This window comes from Indicator indicator, chromosome 1, assembly GCF_027791375.1.
Source record: "Indicator indicator isolate 239-I01 chromosome 1, UM_Iind_1.1, whole genome shotgun sequence".
Taxonomy (NCBI): domain Eukaryota; kingdom Metazoa; phylum Chordata; class Aves; order Piciformes; family Indicatoridae; genus Indicator; species Indicator indicator.
Genome location: NC_072010.1, coordinates 98,381,958 through 98,404,069, shown reverse-complemented (window position 1 = coordinate 98,404,069; position 22,112 = coordinate 98,381,958). Strand labels below are relative to the sequence as shown.

Sequence of the window (22,112 nt, the reverse complement as noted above, 5' to 3'; positions counted from 1 at the left end):
ACCCTCTCACTTGTGCTGCAGGGGAAAGGTAAGTTGTGGTAATGTGTACAAGGATAATGGCAATTCAATACCCTGGCACAAATCTGCTCGAGCCTTCTTGCCAAAACAGTCCTATGCAGATGTCCTAGCCTGCTCAGATCTCAGCAGAGTCCTCATCATTCACAATGCCATCAGAGACTGACTGCTGCCCTTGTCTGAGTCCTGTAGACTCCATAGACATGTGCTGTTCCCAGACACCACCTCCCATCTCAGCTGCTCCCTCCCTGAAAACTTGGCAGAGAGAAGCAAGATCCAAGGAGGAGTCAGGAACAGAACCTGCCTGGCAGCTCTCAGTTCTCCCCCTACATCTATCTCCCACCTTCCTCCCTCAGGCAGGACCCAGAGCCTGGCACCAGTCCCCTTCCATGCTGTGTAAGGAAGTGGGAAGACCACAGCAAATGGCTAATGTTCAATGGGGATCCTCACACCAAGAGCTCAGCCCAAATCCAAACGCTTCCAGTGTTACCTGGATTGAAAAGAAACCACCTGCATCTCTGCCTCAAGAGATTAGCAAGTGCCAAGGAGTCACCACACTTGTCCCCTCCAAAGACAGAACATATCTGACTGATCACCTGCAGATCAGCCTGGTAAAGCTTGCATGGAGGGTACTCTTCTCCACTGGAAAGGGTCAAGTGTGCAAAGAGCAAGGCAACATATCTAGACGAGAAGGGAGTGGTGAATTGTAGGGCGAATGGGGTGGTTAGCCTTTGGGGCAAGCCCCAGCTTTCAGGGATGAAAGAACCAGGATTTCAGAGTGGGACCAGATACCACAGCAGAAGGGGAGCAGCAAACACAAAGATGTGGGTGGGAAGAAATCTTCACCACTGCACTTGGGGATTGCTCCAAGGTCAACCTATGCTCCTCTGCATGGTCTCCTGACAGCTTTGGCTTCAGGGAAGCAGCTGGTGTGAACTGAGCCATAATTTTATTGCTGTTCCTCCTCTGCTGCAACATGAGCTCACCAAGAAAGAAACAACAGGCAGCTTGAGGGATGAAAGTAAAAAGGAGAGCACTGTGCTGTAAGGACACAAAACATCCACAGGCAATCTAGCCAGTCTGATCCACAATCCTGCCCAACAGACCCCCCTACCAGCCTGGATTTCTGCCCTAGCCTACAGAATTTAACAGCCAGCACTCAACCTACAGTGGCACAGGTCTCTCTCCCTGCAAAGCATATACAAGCTACTAGGGCTGCCTGCCTCTGCCTGTGCACAACCCTCCCTCTACTTTGCGACCTGAGATGTGCAGACTTGCACGACATGCAGGATCAGGTCATGAAAGGCAGCTCCAGATCCTACTGCTACTGAGTTTTCACACACCAGTAAATGATAAACACCATGCCCTTGTAATAGTCAAATTCTCTATAAGCTCTCATGTGGTCTTTCCCTTACACTCCCAGTCCTTATAAAAGGCTTCATGCACAAGGGGCCAAGATCTGGCTCCAGATGCCATGCAGGACACTTGCTTACAGACCTTGTAGTCAAGGCTGAGTTAATACTGCCATTGCCTGCCCTATTCATTCCCTCTTTGGGAGCTTTCTGTTTCATTTCTCAAATACTGCTCATTTCTTCCAAAGACTACAAAAGCACTGGAATGTTTCAAGCTGCTTATCATTACCTGTTGGCCACGAGATAGCTGTAGGTGAAATTACTTTTCAACCACATTAATATACAGAATTCAAAACGAGTGCTGCAACCTCTGCAGTTACCACTCAGCAAGGATGACAACTACAAACACTACCCACTGCAAGAGTGCCAAGAAGAGACAGCCTGAGCACTGAAATGGCAAACTGACACACCAGGAGACGCTCCAGCACCCTGTCCCTCGAGGATGTGGGATTTCACAAAGCAAGGAGATTAATGAAGAAATCAGGCAGCCATTATTTTACCTCTCTCACCTGAACATACTTTAAAGGCTGACATACATTGATTGCAATGTCTGCACCTGGAACCTGTCAAATAGAAAGGTCACTGTGACAAATAGAGAGCAAGAGTTTAAGAGGAAACCAGAATCCCAACATTAACTTACAATTTGGAAACACGCTGCCTCAGTTTGCCTAAAGACCTCCAGACAAGTCTTCTGTACAGTGTCCCTTAGTGGACTGGTAGTAGAGATAGTTCACCCCAAACCCATTGTCACAGGGGCCAAGGCAGGAGGCCATGGCTGGTGCCAAAGGAAAGAGAAAGCTAGAACTAAGGCACCCAATAGCATCCTGAGGTTATATTGCATTAAGGTACCTATAAAGACAGAATTAGACTGACAGCACTCTCAGGTGTAAAATCCTTCAGGGCTCTTTTTGAAGAAACCCTGAATATGAATCTGAAAACTAGCACCTGCTCCATCAGCAGAGATCTGACAGGGAGGGGAGAGGGCTCTAGGATGTTCATTCAGAGGTGTCCGCAGATGAGACCTCCCACATTATGCTGGATCCTCTCTGGAGATTATCCATCCAAAGACTCAACAATGACATAGAATCATAGAATTATTGAGCTTGGAAACACCTCTAAGATCATCACGTCCAACTGTCAACCCAACACTACCATGACCACTAAACCATGTCCCAAAGTGCCACGATCTTCCGCAGCCTGCAGTACTAGAGAGAACCACAGCGCTTCCCAGCACAACAGTTGGAACAACTGTTAAGGCACCACTTGAAGGTTACGACTCCAGTAAAGAAGACCTGGATGCTAGAGCACAGTTTAAACACCCTTTAAATGTCCTCCCTGCCACCTGCTGTGCCACAGAGGCTCCCTTCTGGAAGCTGTTATCAAGCACTTCTTTTTCTCCCTCTTTCCCAAATACATGTGCATGCATGGAGATGTGCCATGAAGCAGCATGTTACTCCAGGGACCACACATACTCAGCCAGTGGTGTTTCCAGGGAAATAGGCTAAAATGATGAACATCTCCAACTTGACCTTGCGAGCAGTCAAACATCTATTACAAGGCAGGGTAATCAAGATAAATGGAGAAAATTAACCTGGAGATGAGGACAAGAAAGCAGAGAGGGAAGAAAGATGCAAAGCCTCATGAGATGCCTGGAGGTTACAACACCCCCTGACTTTTCTAAAGACATGCTAAAGGTTGGGGAAGGTGGAGGGGAGTATGAGAAGGACCACTGAGGGTAAAAACACAAAGCCCAAGCCAGAAGACAGACCCTGGGAAAGAGTCCCTTCTGCACAGAAACACAGAGAAGACTACCATGCTGCAAGGACCTGAGTCAAGAGTCTTGAAGGTGCTAAAAGGCTCCGTCAGAACATCAACTCCAGCCTTAAGGCCAAAACAACAGCAAACAGTTCAGCTCAGCAATGACCCAGAGCTGTCCTGACCACGTATTTTTGCACCCTTTAGGGACAATAGAAGGCATCACCAAAATATTAGCGACAAAGCCTACAGAAGGTGCCTAACTCTCTTACTGGCTGTGCAGGGAACATAAACACCTTGTAGGTTTTCTGGCTCTCCCTGGCCAGCCAGGTATCTGCTGCTTAGCTGTTGCACAGTCTTGTGTGGACATCCTTGGTGACGTCCAGATGGAAAGGTCTCAGTTTCTGGTGGGCACGAAGTCATGCTCTTTGATCACTACCTGCTTTTGAAAATACCTCCAGCAGAGCAAGAGATGTAGCCAGTTACTAAGCAACACCTCCAGCATCTCACCTATGGTTCATGTGCAGGCTTTCATGGGAGTGTGTCTTTCTTCTTTGATCTTGTTTGCCCTGTCCCTCTCCTCTCTTCCCCAGGTTAGTCTGCTCTCATGAATGGAGGTGGAAACCTGAAAGAGGGTCACCTCTGTCTCACAAGACACACACAACCCCATTCAACACTACAAGCTGGGGGAAGTGTGGCTGGAAAACTGCCCAGTGGAAAAGGACCTAGGGGTGCTGTTGAACAGCTGGCTAAATAGGAACCAGCAGTATGCCTAGGTAGCCAAAAAGGCCAATGGCATCATGACCTCTATCAGAAATAATGTGGCCAGCAACACTAGGGAAGTGATTGTCCAGTTGTACTCATCACTGGTGAGGCCACACCTTGAATACTGTGTTCAATTTGGGGCCCTCCACTACAAGAAGGACATAGAGATGCTGGAGCATGTCCAAAGAAGGGCAACAAAGCTGGTGAGGGGTCTAGAGAACAAGTCACATGAAGACCAGTTGAGGGCACTGGGGTTGTTTAGCCTGGACATAAGGAGGATGAGGGGAGAATGTATCATTCTCTATAATTACTTCAAAGGAGGTTAAAGCAAGGTGGTTCTCCAATCAAGTGATAAGACAAAAGGAAATGGCATCAGTTGCACCAGGGGAGGTTTAGATTGGGTATTAGGCAAAAATTTATTCATAGAAAGAGCTGTCAAGCATTGGAACAGGTTGCCCAGGGATGTGGATTCACCATCTCTGGAAGTGAAATGTGTAGACTTAGGGATTAGCAACAAGGTTCAGTGGTGACCTAGCAGTGTTGCATTAACAGTTGGATTTTATGATCTTAAAGGTCTCTTCCAACTAAAACCATTCTATGAGTCTAAGAACAGCTCAGAGACTGGATTGAGCTTCAGTGACTTCACTTGCCAGAAGAGAACACCATGAACAACACGAGGTGCAAGGAGAAGACGCAATTCCCCAGAAGCTGAGTAATGGAGCTCCAAGAGATACCCAGCCAAAGTGATGAGCAGTTCCACTTCAGCCGTGCACACATGTGAGATGTCAGTTGCAGCCCTGAGAATAGTCCTTACTCCAGAGAAACCACTGTAGCACCGGTCTTACCACACCCCCATAACACACACCCCCAGCCCCTCTCATGCACTCTTGGTACTCACCTGGCCGCAAGACCCTGATTTCCAGAAGGTTGGAGGTCCTGTCTGCCAGCCGTGTCCAGCTGCTGTTGTAATTCTTCCTCCAGAGCTCAGCCACACACTGGTACTTGCCGGCCTCTGTGTCACTGGCCCTGCTGATGCTCAGGCGCACGTTGTTGCTGGACTCAGCCTTCTCGATGGCAGTGCGGGTGCGGAAACCCACGTACCTGTCGCCCCACTGCACCCCGCCGTCACGTGTGAAGGTGACCAGGTCGTGAAACTCCGTGCTGCCGGCCGGCTGAAAACGCCACGTCACCGACACTGGCACCCATGACGGGTAGTGGGGCTTGATGATGCACTGGAGGTCAAAAGACTCATTGTAGGTCACCCCAGGGGTACGGGAGATAGCTGTGACAGCAAAGCCGGCCTCTGTGGAAAGAGAGAAAAGGACTTTGAGAGACATCTGCCTCAACAGGCCCTGCTGTTAACATGCAAAAGCTCAGGTGTGGTCATTCAGCTATGGGCCTAGAGTAATCAGCCACTCATGCTGTGTGAGCTTCTCGATTGCAATTTCAAAGTGTCATGAAAAGCAGCAACAAAAATGCACTTCAGCACCTGTGTGGTAGTGACTGCCTGTGTGCTGACAGCTGCCTGTGCAGTGGCAACTGCCTGCAGCAGCAGCAGGATCACACTCCATTTCTGCCCAGAGGACTGAGATCCCCTGGGACTCGGAGAGCAAGAAGCCAGTTCCTGCTGGATGCCAAAGTCCCATATGGAAACGCAGCAGCGTAACAGCAAAGGAGCAGCACCAGGCAGAGCTGACACTCAGCACCAGCTTGATTGCTCACAAGACTCCACAATTCAGATCCACTGAACCCGGCACGTGGCTGTGAGGAGAGGAGGCAGTGGCGACCAGCTCAGCTCAGCTCAGCTCAGCTCAGCTCAGCTCAGCTCAGCTCAGCCCTCTCACTGACAGGGGAAGAAAAAAAAAACCAAAAAGGCGGGGTGGAGAGGTGGTTACTGAAAGATGGTTACTACTCCAACCAAGGCTAGTAGAAAAACAGTGGGCACCCAAACAGAGACCACACGCAAGCATGCAGATGTTCAGGCAGGTGGCTGCAGTGAGTGCTGGAGCCTGGTTCTTTATATGGAGGATGGCAGGGACAACACCTGTGTTAGTGTCAGCAGATCAGGGATCTGATGAAGATGGTGGCTGAACTAAAAGAAGAGATGGAAAGGCTAAGAACTATAAGAGACTGTGAAAGGGAAATTGACTATTTCCATAATCTAACCTCTACAAAACCAGAACAGGGGGTAACTCTTAGTGGAGCAGGGAGTTTGATACCCTCCCATCAGCAAGCCTCTTAGCCTCCATGTAGTAACCCACATGAGCAGGGTCAATGGGAACAGGTCTCTACCCGACGGAACAAATGCAAACCAAGCAAGTGTGTGACTTTAAGCAGCACACTGCCTACAGTGCACTTGCAGAATAGATATGAGGCTCTGCATGAGGAACAGGACATCGGTAAGGATGAGGACTCAAGAAGGTCAGAAGCTCCACCAATGACAGTTTGCCTCAGGCCTGTCATCAAAACTAATCCTGAAAAGAATCCTCAAAGGGTCATTGTTATAGGAGACTCCCTACTGAAGGGAGCAGAGGGCCCAATATGCAGAACAAACCCACTTCATAGAGAGCTCTGCTGCCTCCCTGGTGCCCAGGTAAGGGACATTGTAGGTAAAATTCCCAGCCTTGTGAGTCCTTCAGACTACTACCCACTTCTGGTCTTTCAGGTGGGTAGTGATGATGCTACAATGAGAGGCTCACAATCAATTAAAAGAGACTTCAGAACCTTAGGGCAACTGCTAAAGGGATCAAGAGCTCAAGTTGTGTTCTCTATCCCTCCAATGTCAGCGATAGATGAGGGAACATTTAGGAAGAGCCAAGAGGTCAATTCATGGCTCCAGGGCTGGTGTCAGTGACAGGGCTTCGGGTTCCACAAGGCTCGGTTTACAAGGCACCAGAGCTGCAAACAACTAATGGGATGCACTTGTCCCAGAGGGGGAAAAGGATCCTGGGGCAGGAACTGGCAGGGCTCATTGATAGGGCTTTAAACTAGATTTGAAGGGGGAAGGGGTTAATAGTCTCCTGCTGGCCAGTGACAAACAGAGGGGCAGCTCACCAGAGGCAGAGGGACAGAGAGCTAAGTAAGGGCTCTCAACTTGCTGCCCTGAAGCAAGCCACGGATGATGCACCAAGACACTGTGGAAATCAAGGGGAGTTGGCACAAGAGGAGGACAGGGCCAGCCCAGCTGAAGTGCCTCTATGCAAATGCACACAGCTTGGGCAACAAACAGGATGAATTAAGGGCCACTGTGATGCTGGGATGTCATGACATAGTGGCTATTACTGAAACTTGGTGGGATGATTCCCATGACTGGAATGTAGGGATAGATGGGTACAAGCTCTTTAGGAAGGACAGGCAGGGAAGGAGAGGAGGAGATGTTGCCCTCTATGTCAGTGACCAGCTGGAATCAGTGGAGCTCCACCTGGGGAAGGATGATGAGCTGGTTGAGAGTGTATGGGTTAAAATTAAAGGCAAGACAGGGGAAGGAGATGTTACTGCAGGGATCTGCTACAGGCCACCTGACCAGCAGAGCCAAGCAGATGAGGCCCTCCACAGGCAAATAGAAGTGGCTTCCAGGTCACAAGCCCTGGTCCTCATGGGTGATTTCAACCACCCTGACATCTGCTGGAGGGACAACACAGCAAGGCACCAGCAATCCAGGATGTTCCTGGATTGCATAGATGACAACTTCCTCCTCCAAATGGTAGAGGAACCAACAAGAAAAGCTGCTATGCTGGACCTTGTTCTCACCAACAGGGAAGGGCTGGTAACCAGTGTGAGGCTCAGAGACAGCCTTGGCTGCAGTGACCATGAAGCAGTTGAATTTAAGATCCTCAGGGCAAGCAGGAGGACGTATTCTAAGCGTACGACCCTGGACTTTAGGCATGTAGACTTTGATCGCTTCAGGGATCTGCTAGCCAAAGTGTTGTGGGACAAAGCCCTAGAGGGAAGAGGGGCCCAGGACAGCTGGTCAGTATTCAAGGACCACCTCCTCTGTGTCCAGGAGCAATGTATACCAAAAAAGAGAAAATCAGGGAAGAATGCTAGGAGGCCTGCCTGGATGAGCAAGGAGCTGCTGGACACACTATCACTTAAAAGGAAGCTCGACAAGGAGTGGAGGAAAGGACAGCTAGAATGGGGGGTATATAAGGAAGCTGCCCCAGCAGCAAGAGCCCTGGTTAGGAAAGCCAAAGCACAGTTTGAATTGAATCTAGCCAGGGAGGTCAAAGGGAACACTAAGAATTTCTACAGGTATATTAATGGTAAAAAGAAGTCTAGGGAAGGTGTGGGCCCCCTCAGAAAGGGAACAGGTGAAATGGTCACAAGTGACCTGGAGAAGGCTGAGGTTCTCAATGACTTCTTTACCTCAGTCTTTACTGCAAGGGCCTCCAGCCACACTCCTGGAGTCAATGGCAAGAACCAGAAGGAAGAACTGCCCTTCATAAGTGAAGATCAGGTTCGTGATCACCTGAAGAACCTGAAAGTGTTCAAGTCCATGGGACCCGACGGGATACACCCAGGGGTACTGAGAGAACTGGCAGATGAGGTTGCTAAACCCCTCTCTATTATATTCCAAAAGTCCTGGCAGTCTGGGGAAGTCCCCACTGACTGGAAAAGGGGAAACATTACTCCCATTTTCAAAAAGGGTAAGAAGGAAGAACCAGGGAGCTACAGGCCAGGCAGTCTCACCTCTGTGCCTGCTAAGATTATGGAGCAGATCCTCCTGGAGGCACTACTGAGACAGAAGAATAATGAAGAGGTGATTGGGTACAGTCAGCATGGCTTCACCAAGGGCAAATCCTGCCTGACAAACTTGGTGGCCTTCTATGACAAGGTCACAATATTAATAGATGAGGGGAGAGCAACTGATGTCATTTACCTGGACCTGAGCAAAGCCTTCGATACTGTCCCACACCACATCCTGGTCTCCAAACTGGTGACACATGGGTTTGATGAGAGGACCACGAGATGGATAAAGAACTGGCTTGATGGCTGCACCCAAAGAGTGGCTGTCAATGGCTCCATGTCCCAGTGGAGGCCAGTGACAAGCGGAGTCCCTCAGGGATCAGTCCTGGGACCAGTCTTGTTCAACATCTTTGTCGGTGCCATGGACAGTGGCATTGAGTGCACCCTCAGCAAGTTTGCTGATGACACCAAGCTGTGTGGTGCAGCAGACACGCTGGAGGGAAGGGATGCCATCCAGAGGGACCTTGACAGGCTGGAGAGGTGGGCACAAGCCAACCTCATGAGGTTCAAAAAGACCAAGTGCAGGGTCCTGCATCTGGGTCGAGGCAATCCCAAGCACAAATCCAGGCTGGGCAGTGACTGGCTGGAAATCAGCCATGAGGAGAGGGACTTGGGGATGCTGGTGGATGAGAAGCTCAACATGAGCTGTCAATGTGCACTTGCAGCCCAGAAAGCCAACCAGAGCCTGGGCTGCATCAAGAGAAGTGTGGCCAGCAGGTCAAGGGAGGTGATTCTCCTCCTCTACTCAGCTCTGGTGAGACCCCACCTGGAGTACTGTGTCCAGTTCTGGAGCCCCTATTACAAGAGGCATCTGGACATGCTGGAACGTGTCCAGAGAAGGGCCACCAGGATGATCAGAGGGCTGGAGCACCTCTCCTATGAGGAGAGACTGAAAGAGTTGGGGCTGTTCAGTCTGGAGAAGAGAAGGCTCCCAGGTGACCTTATTGTGGCCTTTCAGTATCTGAAGGGGGCCTACAAGAAAGCTGGGGAGGGACTTTTTAGGCTATCAGGTAGTGATAGGACTAGGGGGAATGGAATAAAGCTGGAAGTGGGGAGATTCAGACTGGACGTGAGGAAGAAGTTCTTCACCATGAGAGCGGTGAGAGCTTGGAATGGGTTGTCCAGGGAGGTGGTTGGGGCCCCGTCCCTGGAGGTGTTTAAGGCCAGGCTGGATGAGGCTCTGGCCAGCCTGATCTAGTGTGAGGTGTCCCTGCCCATGGCAGGGCGGTTGGAACTAGATGATCCTTGTGGTCCCTTCCAGCCCTGACTGATTCTGTGATTCTATGATTCACTGCTCAGGCAGGGGGACCCCACCCTGTCCCCTATCCCCAGGTCTGTGGCTGGTTGTTGCAGGTGAAGGAAAAATGAGGAAAGTGAAAAGCAGCAGCCTTCATTTGTACATCAGAGAGGTGGCAGTGGTTACAAAAACCCAGGACAGAGGCAACTGAAAGAGAAGCTGGTTGCTCCTGTTCTTTGCACATCATGGCTTTTGTTCTCTTCCACATCACAGCTCCAGGACAGTTTCATGCAGTTACCCTTGCACATCCACCACTCTGCAAGCCAGTCAATACATTTTGACTTGTTTACCCTCGGCACTTTGTTTAGGAGAGTTTAAAACCAGCAGCCTTATTAGTAATTTGAAGATAACATGTTCCCAGTTGAGTGGCTTACATGTAGGGTCAGACTACTTCCATTGATCATTTGTTCTAAACTGCAGAGAAAAATATTTTCTTTTCTTCTAATCACTTCAGTGCTGTCAACAGATTTAGCAGGGAGCTGGTTTCCTACAGGCAACATCCCCAGGAAGCACTTCCTTTCCAAGAGGCTCCATGGAGTATCCCATGCTGGCTGGCATTGGCAGCTTTCCTTCCTCTCCCTGCAGTGGTGACCATCCCAGCACCCTGCACAGCTGCCTCTGCCGCAGAAGAAGACTCCTGCCAGTGCCCAGTAGAAACAGGAACATCTTCTGGATCAGCACAGAGCTTCAGTTTGCCACTGGCTGGAAATTACAGTTAAAAGAGAGATGAGCTGGGAGCTCTTCACAACCCACAAAGCTGCTGCCACAGGCCAGACTGGCCACAGCATGGGCATTGCTGTATCCAAATGCTTCCAGCTTCTGCAACTCCATGGTGTTACTGTGCCAGAGCACCAGGACATGTAATTTCTGAGAAAACAGATCAATCCTTGGAATTAAAGCCTCTTCCAACATGTTCAGTGATTACCCAGGAAAGGAGAGCGAGACACAGGCTGTCTTCCCTGCAGGACTGCTGCATCTCATTCCCATATAAGCCCTGACCGATCATCAGTCCCTGAAGCAGCCCTTCTGCCCCAGCAACTGCGTTACTTGGCCCAGCTCCCAGCACTGCAGACAGCCCTAGAAACCCACCTAATTTTGCCAAGATCAGCTGACTTCTTACATTTAATCTACAGTTTGCCTGGCCAAGGAAGCTTTTGAAGTGCCTTCTTTTGACTGCTGTGCAAACGCCAGGTGTGTATCTCAGGTCCTCAACCAACACACTCATGGTACTTAGGTTAACACACAAAGGCCCTTCTTCCTTCAGGATTTGGTACAAAAGAGGAGAACCCATGCATAAAAGTGGGCACATTTTTTTCTGCAAGGCCTCCCTGCAAGAATAGATCAGTCCCTGCCCTGCCCTGCCTGCCCCCTCCTTTCCCAGCCAGCCAGGGACTGACATCCCTGCTGGGCACTTGAGATCCTCCGAAGTTCAGGGACATCTGGTCTCATCTGACAGCACATCTCCCTTCTGACTATTGCTTCTGAAATGCCTTCTAGATAGATTTATGGATTTGAACATCATCTGCACTGGTTCAGCTAAAGAGTTTCTTACCCTGGCAAACTGGAAAATAATTAGATCTAACTTGAAATGCAAGTGTCATTAAATGTACTGCTTTTTTTTTTTTTTAAATTATTAGCAATTTCTGTAGCCATAAACCTCTCTTTCTCTTTCTTAGGACCTTCCATTTGAGTTTCTCAGGGCACCTCTAAAATGCTACACTGAATTAAAAGATTCAGCAGCAATGAAATAATACTCAATATTTTCACCAATAAATTTTCATGAGCTACTTCAGCTTTGCTGGTTATAGGAAGAGGGCCTAGCAATTTCTTAGGACCTGACAGAATGTGCTCAACAGCCAGCCATTACTCTGGGACAAGGACATCTTCTGGAACTGCTGGGCAATTCCATGCATTTTACATTTTAACAAGAATAAAAGTGACTAAGCACTGAAATTTAAAATGAATCTCAACACTTCTACAAGTGGCAAGGAGAAAGGCCAATACATGGACTTACAGCAGGCCACCATCTGCTGACCTCATCAAGACAGTGTTGAAACCAGATGAGAATCTGTGTTCAGTTCTTTACGAATTAATGGGCCCTACCTATTTCTGGAAGCTATATAGCAAAGATTTCTAGCTCCAGGCAGAACAGCATCTGAAAGAAAGTTGGAAGTAAAAGGGAGGAAAGGAGGAAAAAAGCAAGATTTAAATCAGAATACAAAACAGCTCTGAAATCTGGTCTCTCATGTATCTTGCCAAAGCTTAAGATTAATACTGTAGAGAACCGCAAAAAAACCCTCAAAAACACACCCCAAAAATTCTTCACTCAACCTTTCAAGAGAGCTCCTCAAATTTTTATAGCTTTGGGATTCTGCAGATTAGTAGTCTCATAGGAAGTCACCCTTCTCCAGTCTTCTACAGAGCACTTTGGGAACTTCTTCAGACCTTAACATATCAAGGCCTGAGTGGGACCAAGGTAAATTACAATCCACACAAAATCCCTAATGCTCTACCTACATTCTGATGCAGTTTTATGGGTTTGAAAGGGAGATGCCCTCTGGAAGAGCAGAGCACCAGCTGCAGTGATCCCAGATCTTAGTTCAGCTTGGTCATGAACAGTGTTGCAGTTTTGGGCCAACAGCTCAGTGTCTCCTTGCAGAAGCTTCTGCCACCGTCAGAGATTTCACCATTTCTGGTGGCCAGGCCAGTGTTTTGCTCTCCTGGTCTGGCAAGTAGAGGTAAGGCTTACCCAAGGCAGGCAAGGAGACTTCAGTGCCCATGGACTGCCTATGGAGCACCACTACTGCCCCTAGGGCGGCTCCAACCCTGCACGGACATGTCATGCAACAGGTAACTTCTCTTCTTGGAAGAATGCTGAAAGCACTGCCCCTCTCTTTAGCTCTGCTTTGCTCCTGCCACAGCCACCCATTAGACATTGACCTCACATGCAGCGGGGCATGCAGGTGTTTTGCACCAACCTACCAGGAGCACGGGCGGGCTGCCAGGTAGCTCCATTTTGCCAGCAAGCAAGGGCAGGAGTGCCGAGAACAGCCTCAGTCATTCCCGGGTGATTTCCTCGGGCAAGGCTGGTGCGCAGGGAGCACAGCCTCACGGCCCCCTGTACCTTGAGTACTCACCCAGAGCAGTGATGGACACTAAGGTGCCCGTGTGGCGCTCCCCAACCATCTGCCACTCCCCATCCAGTGTCCGTGTCCACTCGACCACCCGGCACTCGTAGTGGCCCTCATCCGCCTTGACGCTGTTGAAGATCTCCAGGGTGAAGGAGCCAGGTCGGACCTGCTCTACCTGGATGCCCCCATAGCTGCTGCGCTCAGCGTACGAGGGACCCGGCTGCAGCGTGCCCTCCCGATCCAGACGCACAATTTCACTGCGCCGGTTCAGCTTGTCCACCAGCTGCCAGGTGACGGAGAAGCGGCTTTGGGGCCCGAAGGCCGAGCGCACGCTGCAGCCAAAGCGCAGGCTTTCACCCTCCAACACACTGCTGGCGTTGTTGATAATCTCCAAGGAGATGCTGGTCTCTATGGAGAGAAACGCATACACACAGGGGAGATGACACACACTCGTCACTTCTTGATCTGCAAGAAGGATGCTGCTGGCCAGACAGGCTTTCTACCAGGTGCAGAAAACTGCCTCCACAATTGGGTCCAGGCACGTCTTAATCTCATGCATGACCATATTCAAAACCAGCGTGTGGGCAGCGAGCTGCTCCTGGTGACTTGCACACTCAAAACATGTGGAGGCCAAACACAGGAGAAATCTGTCTGCCTATGGCTCATGAGACACTGCCTCATCTTCTGGTTGCAGGTCCAGGATGGGATCTCAGCAAAACTTGAGGGAATTTCTGTTGCTATAATATACACCACATGCAATGGCTCTACCAAAAAAAGCTTCCTGCTCCCTGGGCTTTTCAATTCATGCCATCCTGATCAGTACCTTGCCATGTCCATTCCTATAACAATTTCTGGGAGAAGCTTTCCCAAACTCCCATCACTAGTGACACTATAGGTAGCTATCTATGTTTGGCAACCTCAAAAAAAACCCTGGTATCCTGAGCTTCCCAGAGATGTAAGGCTCTACAGCTGTTTTTTTCAGAGAGCGCTGGTTGCTCCTGCTGTCTTCCATTGGACTTACAGATGCAACACCCTTGAAAAATCATCACATTTGTTCCTATAGCTGATGAGTTATCAAATGGCAAGAAAAAAAATGTCTGAAAGGTGGGTGTGTTTAGAAATACTGCATTTCAGACGTTTGCCCAGTGCAAGATTTCCAGATAAAGTAATTTTCAAAACCAAACAAATGAGACCAAATATTGTTAGGAGAGAAAAGAAATAGAATGACTTTAGCAGAAACGAGGAGGGGGAAAAAAAAGCTAGAAGAAAGAGGTGCATTTCCCTACAAATCTAAGAGGTAGGAGACAAACATCACACAAAATCCTCTTGCAGTTACTCTCTTCTTGGTCAAAACACACTGCCAGGGTAGCCTGGGCATGTGTATGGTTCACCATGCCACAGCTACCTGAGTTTCAGACAGCAAACACAGGAATGAATTGGTGGACCCTCTCCTCTCCTCTCCCCGTTATTTCTGTATTTTTCACATTTGTCTGTCAAACATAAAAGGCATTTAGGAAAGCCTCCAGCAGGATTGTTTTCACCAGAGTTGGCAGACACACAGTGACCACAATAGAGCTCCACACTAAAGAACAAAGAGGGGCTCAAGGAGCACATGAACCTCAGTGGCTTCCAGTACAGCTGTCTGGAAGACCAGTACAGTCAGTAAAACCAAGGCCAAGCTGGTCTCTCTGTTATGCCTGAAGCGTACTGGAGAGCACTCAGCTCCCTGCAGAGCCAGGTGAGGAGAATGGTGTGAGGAACAAATCAGATGCTGTCACAAGCACCTTCAGCTGAGGACAAAACTGTCATACCAAAGTGGGGACATGTTTCCCCACCTACAAACCTGACACATATCCCTCCTTCTCTATAATCCCCTTCCCATAAAAAAAAAAAAAAATCTTGCCAGTGGGGATTTCAAGCCTTCACTGCATGCAAACTGTTATCTGCCCTCTTCCCCACTGCTGAAGTCCAGGCACATCACAGCCTCACCAGCTAGCTGCCCAGTAGAGCAATGGCCCCAGGAGGGGATGGGCAGGTCTCTACTTACTAAGTGGCAGGACAGTGATGGGGATGTTCTTTGGCCGCTTGCTCTCCTTGTCGATGAAGTCTCCTGTCACAGTCTTCTCTCGCTCGGTCACCCGACAGTTGTACTTGCCACTGTCCTCAAGGCGGAGGCGGTAGATCTTCAGCACAAAAATGTTGTCACTTTCTTTGGCTACCTTGAGCTGGCCCAGAGCCTCCCGTTGGGCAAAGTCGTTGTTTAGCACTGGCACAGCATTGGGTCCCAGGCTGGCAATGAGGGAGCTATTGAAGGCCCAGGAGACAGAGAAGTAGCGGTCAGGGACATTCTGTGCCTCCAGGATGCACCGAAACTCCACTGGCTCGCCCACAATATACGTCCGCTTCTCTGTCTCCAGCCGGACACTGAACTCCTTATCTGAGAAGAGATAGACCAACTCATGTCAGCATGGCAAAGGCCATCACAAGAGCCTGCACACCTTGTGTGAGGTATTTAGTTTTAGTTTTATTTTCTGCTGTGTCACTCTTAGTTTCTCACTTACCAAAACTCTCATCGCTTGTGGTAGTACCAAGTGCTTAAGACGTATATTTCAGCTCCTGTGTCAGCCCCAGATCGCTGAACATACCAGGAAGGCTGCCACCCAAGCCCCCTTGCTATCCCAGTGTCCCCTGGTTACACTTTGCTGACATTTTCCCTGCCTGCAGGCAGCCCTTGGGCCCTCTTTTGCCTTGCTTCACCCTGTCAGCATCCTCCAAGTAGGGCACATACAAAAGCAGGGATCCAAGCCTCATCCACCTAACACGATGCAACTCTATTTTCCACCTCCACCCCGTGCCCAGCTCAGCAAAGAAAGGCAGAGGAGACACTGACCTGTGGCTTGCACGCTGACGATGGCACCCTGGGAACGCTTGCGGGTCATGGCATACCACGATTTGTCTGGGTCCTGGATCCACTCTGCTGCCTCGCAGTAAAACTCGCCCTGATCCGATGGGTGGAGGTTGTAGATGGTGAGCTTTGAGGTGGTATCCCCAACTTTATCCAAGCGAACATCCCCTGTGGCTTGCCGCTGGGCATAGGCGCTGCCGGCTCGCAGGACGAAGTCGCGGCTGAGGGAGATGACCTCCACAGGAGCCTCACTGCCTCGCTGCCGGTACCAAGCAATGGAGACATGGCTGTGCTGGGCTGTGCTCTTAGACACTTCACACTTCAGCTCCAGGGAGTCGTGTTCCACTTTGTTCAGTGTCTGTGGGACTGCTGTCACTCGCAGCGAGTCAGGGATCACTGCAGCAAAGGGGGACAGAGAAACACAGATTGAGAGTTAGCAATGCCAAAACGCTGAGTCTACATTAAATGCATTAAAGAAGAGCTGGGGGAGAGGTTTCTTTTTAAACTTGTAATTAATTGTTAAATATTAGCAAAGCTCTGTTAGCTCACATCTAGCCATCTAAGAGGGGAGAATCTAAGAGAAGCCCTTGGCTGGGAAAAATGACAATTCCTGCTCAATGGCCCCAGCAACTGCCAGGGTTTTCCATCACCCTGCAGAGCACTGTAGATTAATACACCTGCTTCCCATCAAGGTATTGTGTCATGGGCAGCCTCCCTTTCACCATGTGCCCCCACAGCATGCTTCATGATTCATCTCCCATCCATATCCTTCAGCCACTCCTTAGCCCTGCACCCTGGTCTTCATCCTTGTCTCATCAGTCTCTGAAGGCCCAAGCTACACCTGTTTAGTTCCTTTAATCTTCTCTCATAAAAAACAATGGAGATGAAATTCCCTTCTCCTTTGTTTATATCCTTAAAGGCCAAACGAAGAGGTTTCTGGACTGGGAGGAAAGTGACTTCCTGAGGGTAGAAACATGAACTGCAGCATGCCCAGCCTGGGGCCTGCTCCTGGGACACAGACACAACGAGGCACTTGGTAGTAAAACTGCTGGCTACTTTTCCAGCTGAGGAACTGGAGGAAGGGAAATACTGCTACTACAACGAGGAGGGGTGAAAAAAATCTGCAGCCCCTCCCCCCCTCCCAGCCTTGCTCTACCAGAGAACAGACTTCACTGTATCCATCTGTGGGGCTCCCAGTACAAGAAAGACATGGACCTGATAGAGCAGGTCCAGAGGAGGGCCCTGAAAATGATCAGAAGGTTGGAACACCTCACCTGTGAAGAAAGGCTGAGACTGTTAGGTTTGTTCAGCCTGGAGAAGAGAAGGCTCCAGTGTGACCTTACTGCAGTTTTTCAACATATAACGACAAAGACAGAGAGATTTTTGCCATGGCCTGTAGTGAAAAGTCAAGGGGTAATAGTTTTAAGCTGAAAGAGAGGAGGTTCAGACTGTAGTAAGGAAGAAATTACCTACAATGAGGGTGGTGAGATACTGGAACAGGTTGTCCAGAGAAGTTGTGGATGTCCCATCACTGAAAGTGTTCAAGGTCACCTGAACAACCTGATTTAAGAAGAGATATCCCTGACAATGGTAGGGAGATTGGACTAGATGATCTTTAAAGGTCCCTTTCAATCCAAACCATTCTGTGATTCTATAAGAACATAAAGATAACGTAAAGAAGAATCCAAACCTTCCCCCCCGGCTCTGCAGTCAAGGCGGCATCAGCAGGCCTGTTAACGCCCACAGTTTCACTGCATACTGGTGAAATACAATTAACATATCTCAGTTCAGTTTCACTGACAGCAATGGAAGGTTTGATGACATTAGCTGAGTAGCAGAAAGCTGCATCTGTTTCATTCACGCACAGCTACAGAAAGCAATGAACTGCCGTGAAGATAACCGCTGGCATTATTTCTGGCAGAAAAGTCAAAGCAAGAAAGAGGAAAATAAAAAGCCACTGAGATGGAGTTAAACAAGAGGGAAATCTTCCTGTGTGCAGCCCATACCAGAGCATTCACCTTTACCACACATTCACTACCCAGGGAATTTACTGCCCCTGACAGGGAAAGTACCTGCTATGGCCATTTACATCACAAGCCACTGCCCTCTTCCCTGCAGCCACCTCTTCTCCTCTCTCCCTTCCCCTCATCTTCCTCACCAGGGCTCCCATCTTCTGTCCACCAGCAATAACGTCTGGCAGATCATGCCCAGGAACTCACCTCACTCTGCCTTTCCCTTTTCCTCTGACTCCCAAATCAGTGGTGACAGTAGCAACTAACCTTGCTGGTTCATGTCGCTCTCACAAAGAGATTTAAATCTCTCATTTCAAAACCTTCCGAGTCATTTCCAGAGCCACACAGCTCCATTTTCTTTGCCCTCCAGCCACGGGTTCTTACAACTTCTCTTATGTTATTTAAATAAATTAAACCTGATCATCATCTTGCTGGAGTTATTTTCCTGCTGAGCTGCTTCAAAGGCAGTGTTCCCTGCTACACCAGTCTCCACATGATAGCTTATGAGGTGAAAGTGGTTATCCATGAAGAAAGCATGCCCATCCTCCTTTCCCTAATTTGAGAGCCCTCGGTATCCCATTGGATGCCTGTGTGCCCCTCCAGCCCTGCTCAGCAGCATGGCTGCCTCCTGGCTATGGTTTAAGGCAGTGTCCTGCTTACCCTTGGAGCTTGCCTGGCTCTGCAGGGTGCATACATGGCAGGCACTTGGCTTGCCAGATGTGGAGTTGCCCGTTCCCTCGGAGTAATGCCAGGAAGCCTGTCTGAAGGATGGTACTCAAGCAAGTGCTTGCCATGCTGTTCCCTGAGCAGGTTAGAGGCTGGCACAGGCACCATTTCTCCACCTGGAACCATGACTTTTTACTTCTAGGTCATAACCTGTCTGGTTTGTATCTTTCACCCCACCTAGGCAAGCTATTGCAAAACGCATTCCTGGAGAAAAACCAAGAGGCACCAGTGTGCTGTTGGCTATGGTAACACCTGACACATTACACTGCATTCCTTCTGTTCTTTTGGTTAAAAAAGCCAAACAAGACCCTCTTGGTTAAAGGAACTGTAAAGACATTTTGGGTTGTACACAGCCTTAAGGCCATTGTATTAAATCAGACTGGCATTGAGATATGTTCAGTCAGTGTCACCTTCCTAACCAGGAGGACTAGAGACGCTTGCTAAAGGAAAGCCCAATTCCTGAAGGATCAAATGTTGGGAGGACAGGCAAAAGACCTGAGCTGGCAGGGCCAGAAGGAAGGCTCTGTGCTTCACACCACCACTCATGCTTGGCCAGTGATGCACAAACAACTGTTTTAGTTACACTGGGGTACCAGTTTTGAGGAAGAGGGAACAGAGTAGGAGAAAGATGAAAACACCATTCTCAAGAGGCAGCCAAATGTGGCAGCAGGTCACAGCTCATTACAGAAGCCCAATGAGTATTTCGTTCTGAGTGCTGCAGAACACTGGGGACTCCCACAGCAGGTCTGCAGGTCTACTGGGGCTCATGCAAGGCATAGACCCTGATGGCTTGCACTGACAAGAGGGCTATGGGCATGACTTAGCCCATTAGGCTGGAGCAGATCAGGCCTGGAAGTCAAGCAGGGAATGGTGTGAAGGCGCTATCCAGGGCACAGGTAGGTGTGTTATCAGAAAAGAAGCCAGTTATCCTGCTCAGGCTTCAAAGACGTCAGTTTGTACAAGTAGCTCTGCATGGTGTTCACCCAGGAGCCCTGCCTCTGCTGCCAGGCATTAAACTGCTGAGCTGCCTACACTCATTCTGCAGCCACCGGCTGTGGGAAGCACAATACCTCTAAGGGCACTCTGCATGCTGTGCTCCACTTGAAAGAAAGAGTAAGGTTAGTTGAGAGTTGTCACTGTGTAAAGGGAAGCAGGGCTACACCTGCATCAAAACCAAGGAGGATGCTGCACAACATATCCTCTTGCCAAGTATTTTTCACCCAGCTCCTGCCTGTTTCTCCCCTCTTTTTAATGTGCCACTGAGGTAGCCTGCCTTGCACTTCCCCCAGGGCCCAGCCTTGCTTTCTCTTTGTGTCCCAACACAAGTCCATCCTGGCAGCTGTCATGACTCGGGGCCCCAAGGTGTCAGCAGAGCTTCTCTCTCTCAGGCACTAAGGTTAGGCTTGGTGGTGAGTGGCTGGACGAAAAGATGAGCAGCTGAAAGCACTTACTGGGAGCCAGCCTACTGCACCACTGCCATCCCTGAGCCAGTCTGCTGAGCCCAACCACAACCAACAGCATTGAGCTTGCACTTACACTGAAAAAAAGAGAAAGAAAGAGAGCACTTCTTATTAGTCCCCAAGCCACAGGTTACTGCAGAAGGCACTGGGACATGTACTCAGTGGTGAGCAGGCTGCTAAGCACAGGGTGCTCACAACCCCCATCAACCTTTGAAAGCTCCTGAAGTATTAAATGTAAATATTGCCACTAGAGGGTGTCAGGGACCCAGCCAGGGAGAGTCCCAGGGCCCTGCTGCCAGGACCAGGAAGAGAAGGAAGCCTGCAAATACAGCTCCAGTCAAACCCACCTCTAATCTCTAATGCACACACCTCAATAACGTGCAACCAACAAGCACGCAGTCTGCTACTTTAGGCTAACTTTAGGACAAAGAACGGGCTTACACTTTCCCAGAAAACAAATGGAGACCAGAGACTTGAGTTCCTGAGTCTAGATTTGGTGCACACCTCAACATGCTCTCCTCTGAGCCTCAGGACCAGCTCCACCTCCAGCAGTTCTTGGCACCACTCTGAACTCTGCTCACATAGACAACGATGACTCAAGCATCTCCCTTTCCCCAGGCTGGCTCTGGTTCATCATTGAGTACCCCAAATCCCAACATCCTCCAAGGCTATCAAAGCTTTTATCTGCCATTCACAAACCAGTGAGCTACCAACACTTCATCTGCTCCCAGGCAAAGCATCAAATCTGCTTGAGATGCTGCCTTCTTGTTAACCAATACAGGAGGTGTAACAGGCTGGGAGCCAGAGGCTCCTTAGTTCAGGCTTGTAAAACAGTGCTGTGAAAATCACTTAGCAGCACAGTAGCCTTACACTGAAGGCTCTTCAGGAATAAAACAACTTATGCAGGCTACTCAGCACAGCAGGATCATCTCCGAGCCGCTATAGAACAAACAAAACCCACCAACCTCTTCCCTTGGATTTCATTACAGCTTTTAGCCACTGATACATTTTAGAGGCAACCTATGGTGCTACTCTCTGTTCTCAACTGCCCACTTCATACCACCTGGACAGAGCTAAGCTTGTCAAGTGTGAACTATTCAGGAAGAACAAATACATGTATTCCCAGTTCCTAGGGATCTGCTGCTGGCTGAGCAATACCCCTCTGGATTTTGCAGGAAATTAGTGCTAGAGTTATGTTTCTATCTGCCTCATGACATCCTGTTGCCCTGCAGGGATCCCAGCTCAGCACCATGGACCCCTTCCTAACCCCTAATTGTGCATGCAAGACAGAAAAAAAAACTCTCAGAAGGAACCACAATTCCACTGCCACCAAGTCCAGAGGTGAGCACCAGCAAACACCAAGCAGCACCATGAACAGAAATGCAGGTGGGAGTGCAAGGCATGGATACAGAGTGCTTTGTTATCACCCTCTGCAGTTTGCTGACCCTCCTGTGGCCACTTGTGACACCCCAGGGAAGGAGGCAGGGTCTGCCAGCAGAGCCACCCTGATGCCACAGAAACAGCTGGAAGAGACCTGTCCTCTCCTGGCCACTGCAAGCTCTCAAGGAACCACACTCCTTACATCCCTCCCCCACACTGCTATTGATTTTCATTCCTTACAGAACTCAAATGTGTGTTCATGTGTGTGGCAGGAGGAAGGGGTGGTGATAAGGCAGGCAAGATATCTAGATAAGGCAGGCAAGATATCTAGATTGGCAATGTAATCCTCTCAAGTCCCCATGCCTACTAATTAGCTGTACATGCCGATCTATACCTGCTTGCAGCACACCAGACACCACTTTTCCCTCGTCAATCAAAAGCTTGTGTAATGCCTTCAGCATGGAGGAAAACACATGCTGTGATACACTGCAATACTGATGAAGACCAT

At 49.4% G+C, this 22,112-nt stretch overlaps 1 protein-coding gene across 1 annotated transcript in view; it reads right to left on the bottom strand.

Moving 5' to 3' along the window:
• The window catches only part of IGSF3 (immunoglobulin superfamily member 3), a 109,052-nt gene that overhangs the window by 21,786 nt on the left and 65,154 nt on the right, over positions 1 to 22,112 (bottom strand). Inside the window, exons 4-7 of the mRNA XM_054391786.1 lie at positions 16,012 to 16,422; positions 15,169 to 15,558; positions 13,128 to 13,529; positions 4,846 to 5,250 (exon numbers count right to left, since the gene is read on the bottom strand). Coding sequence (XP_054247761.1) covers positions 4,846 to 5,250; positions 13,128 to 13,529; positions 15,169 to 15,558; positions 16,012 to 16,422 — 1,608 coding nt within the window. The remainder of the gene's footprint in view (positions 1 to 4,845; positions 5,251 to 13,127; positions 13,530 to 15,168; positions 15,559 to 16,011; positions 16,423 to 22,112) is intronic.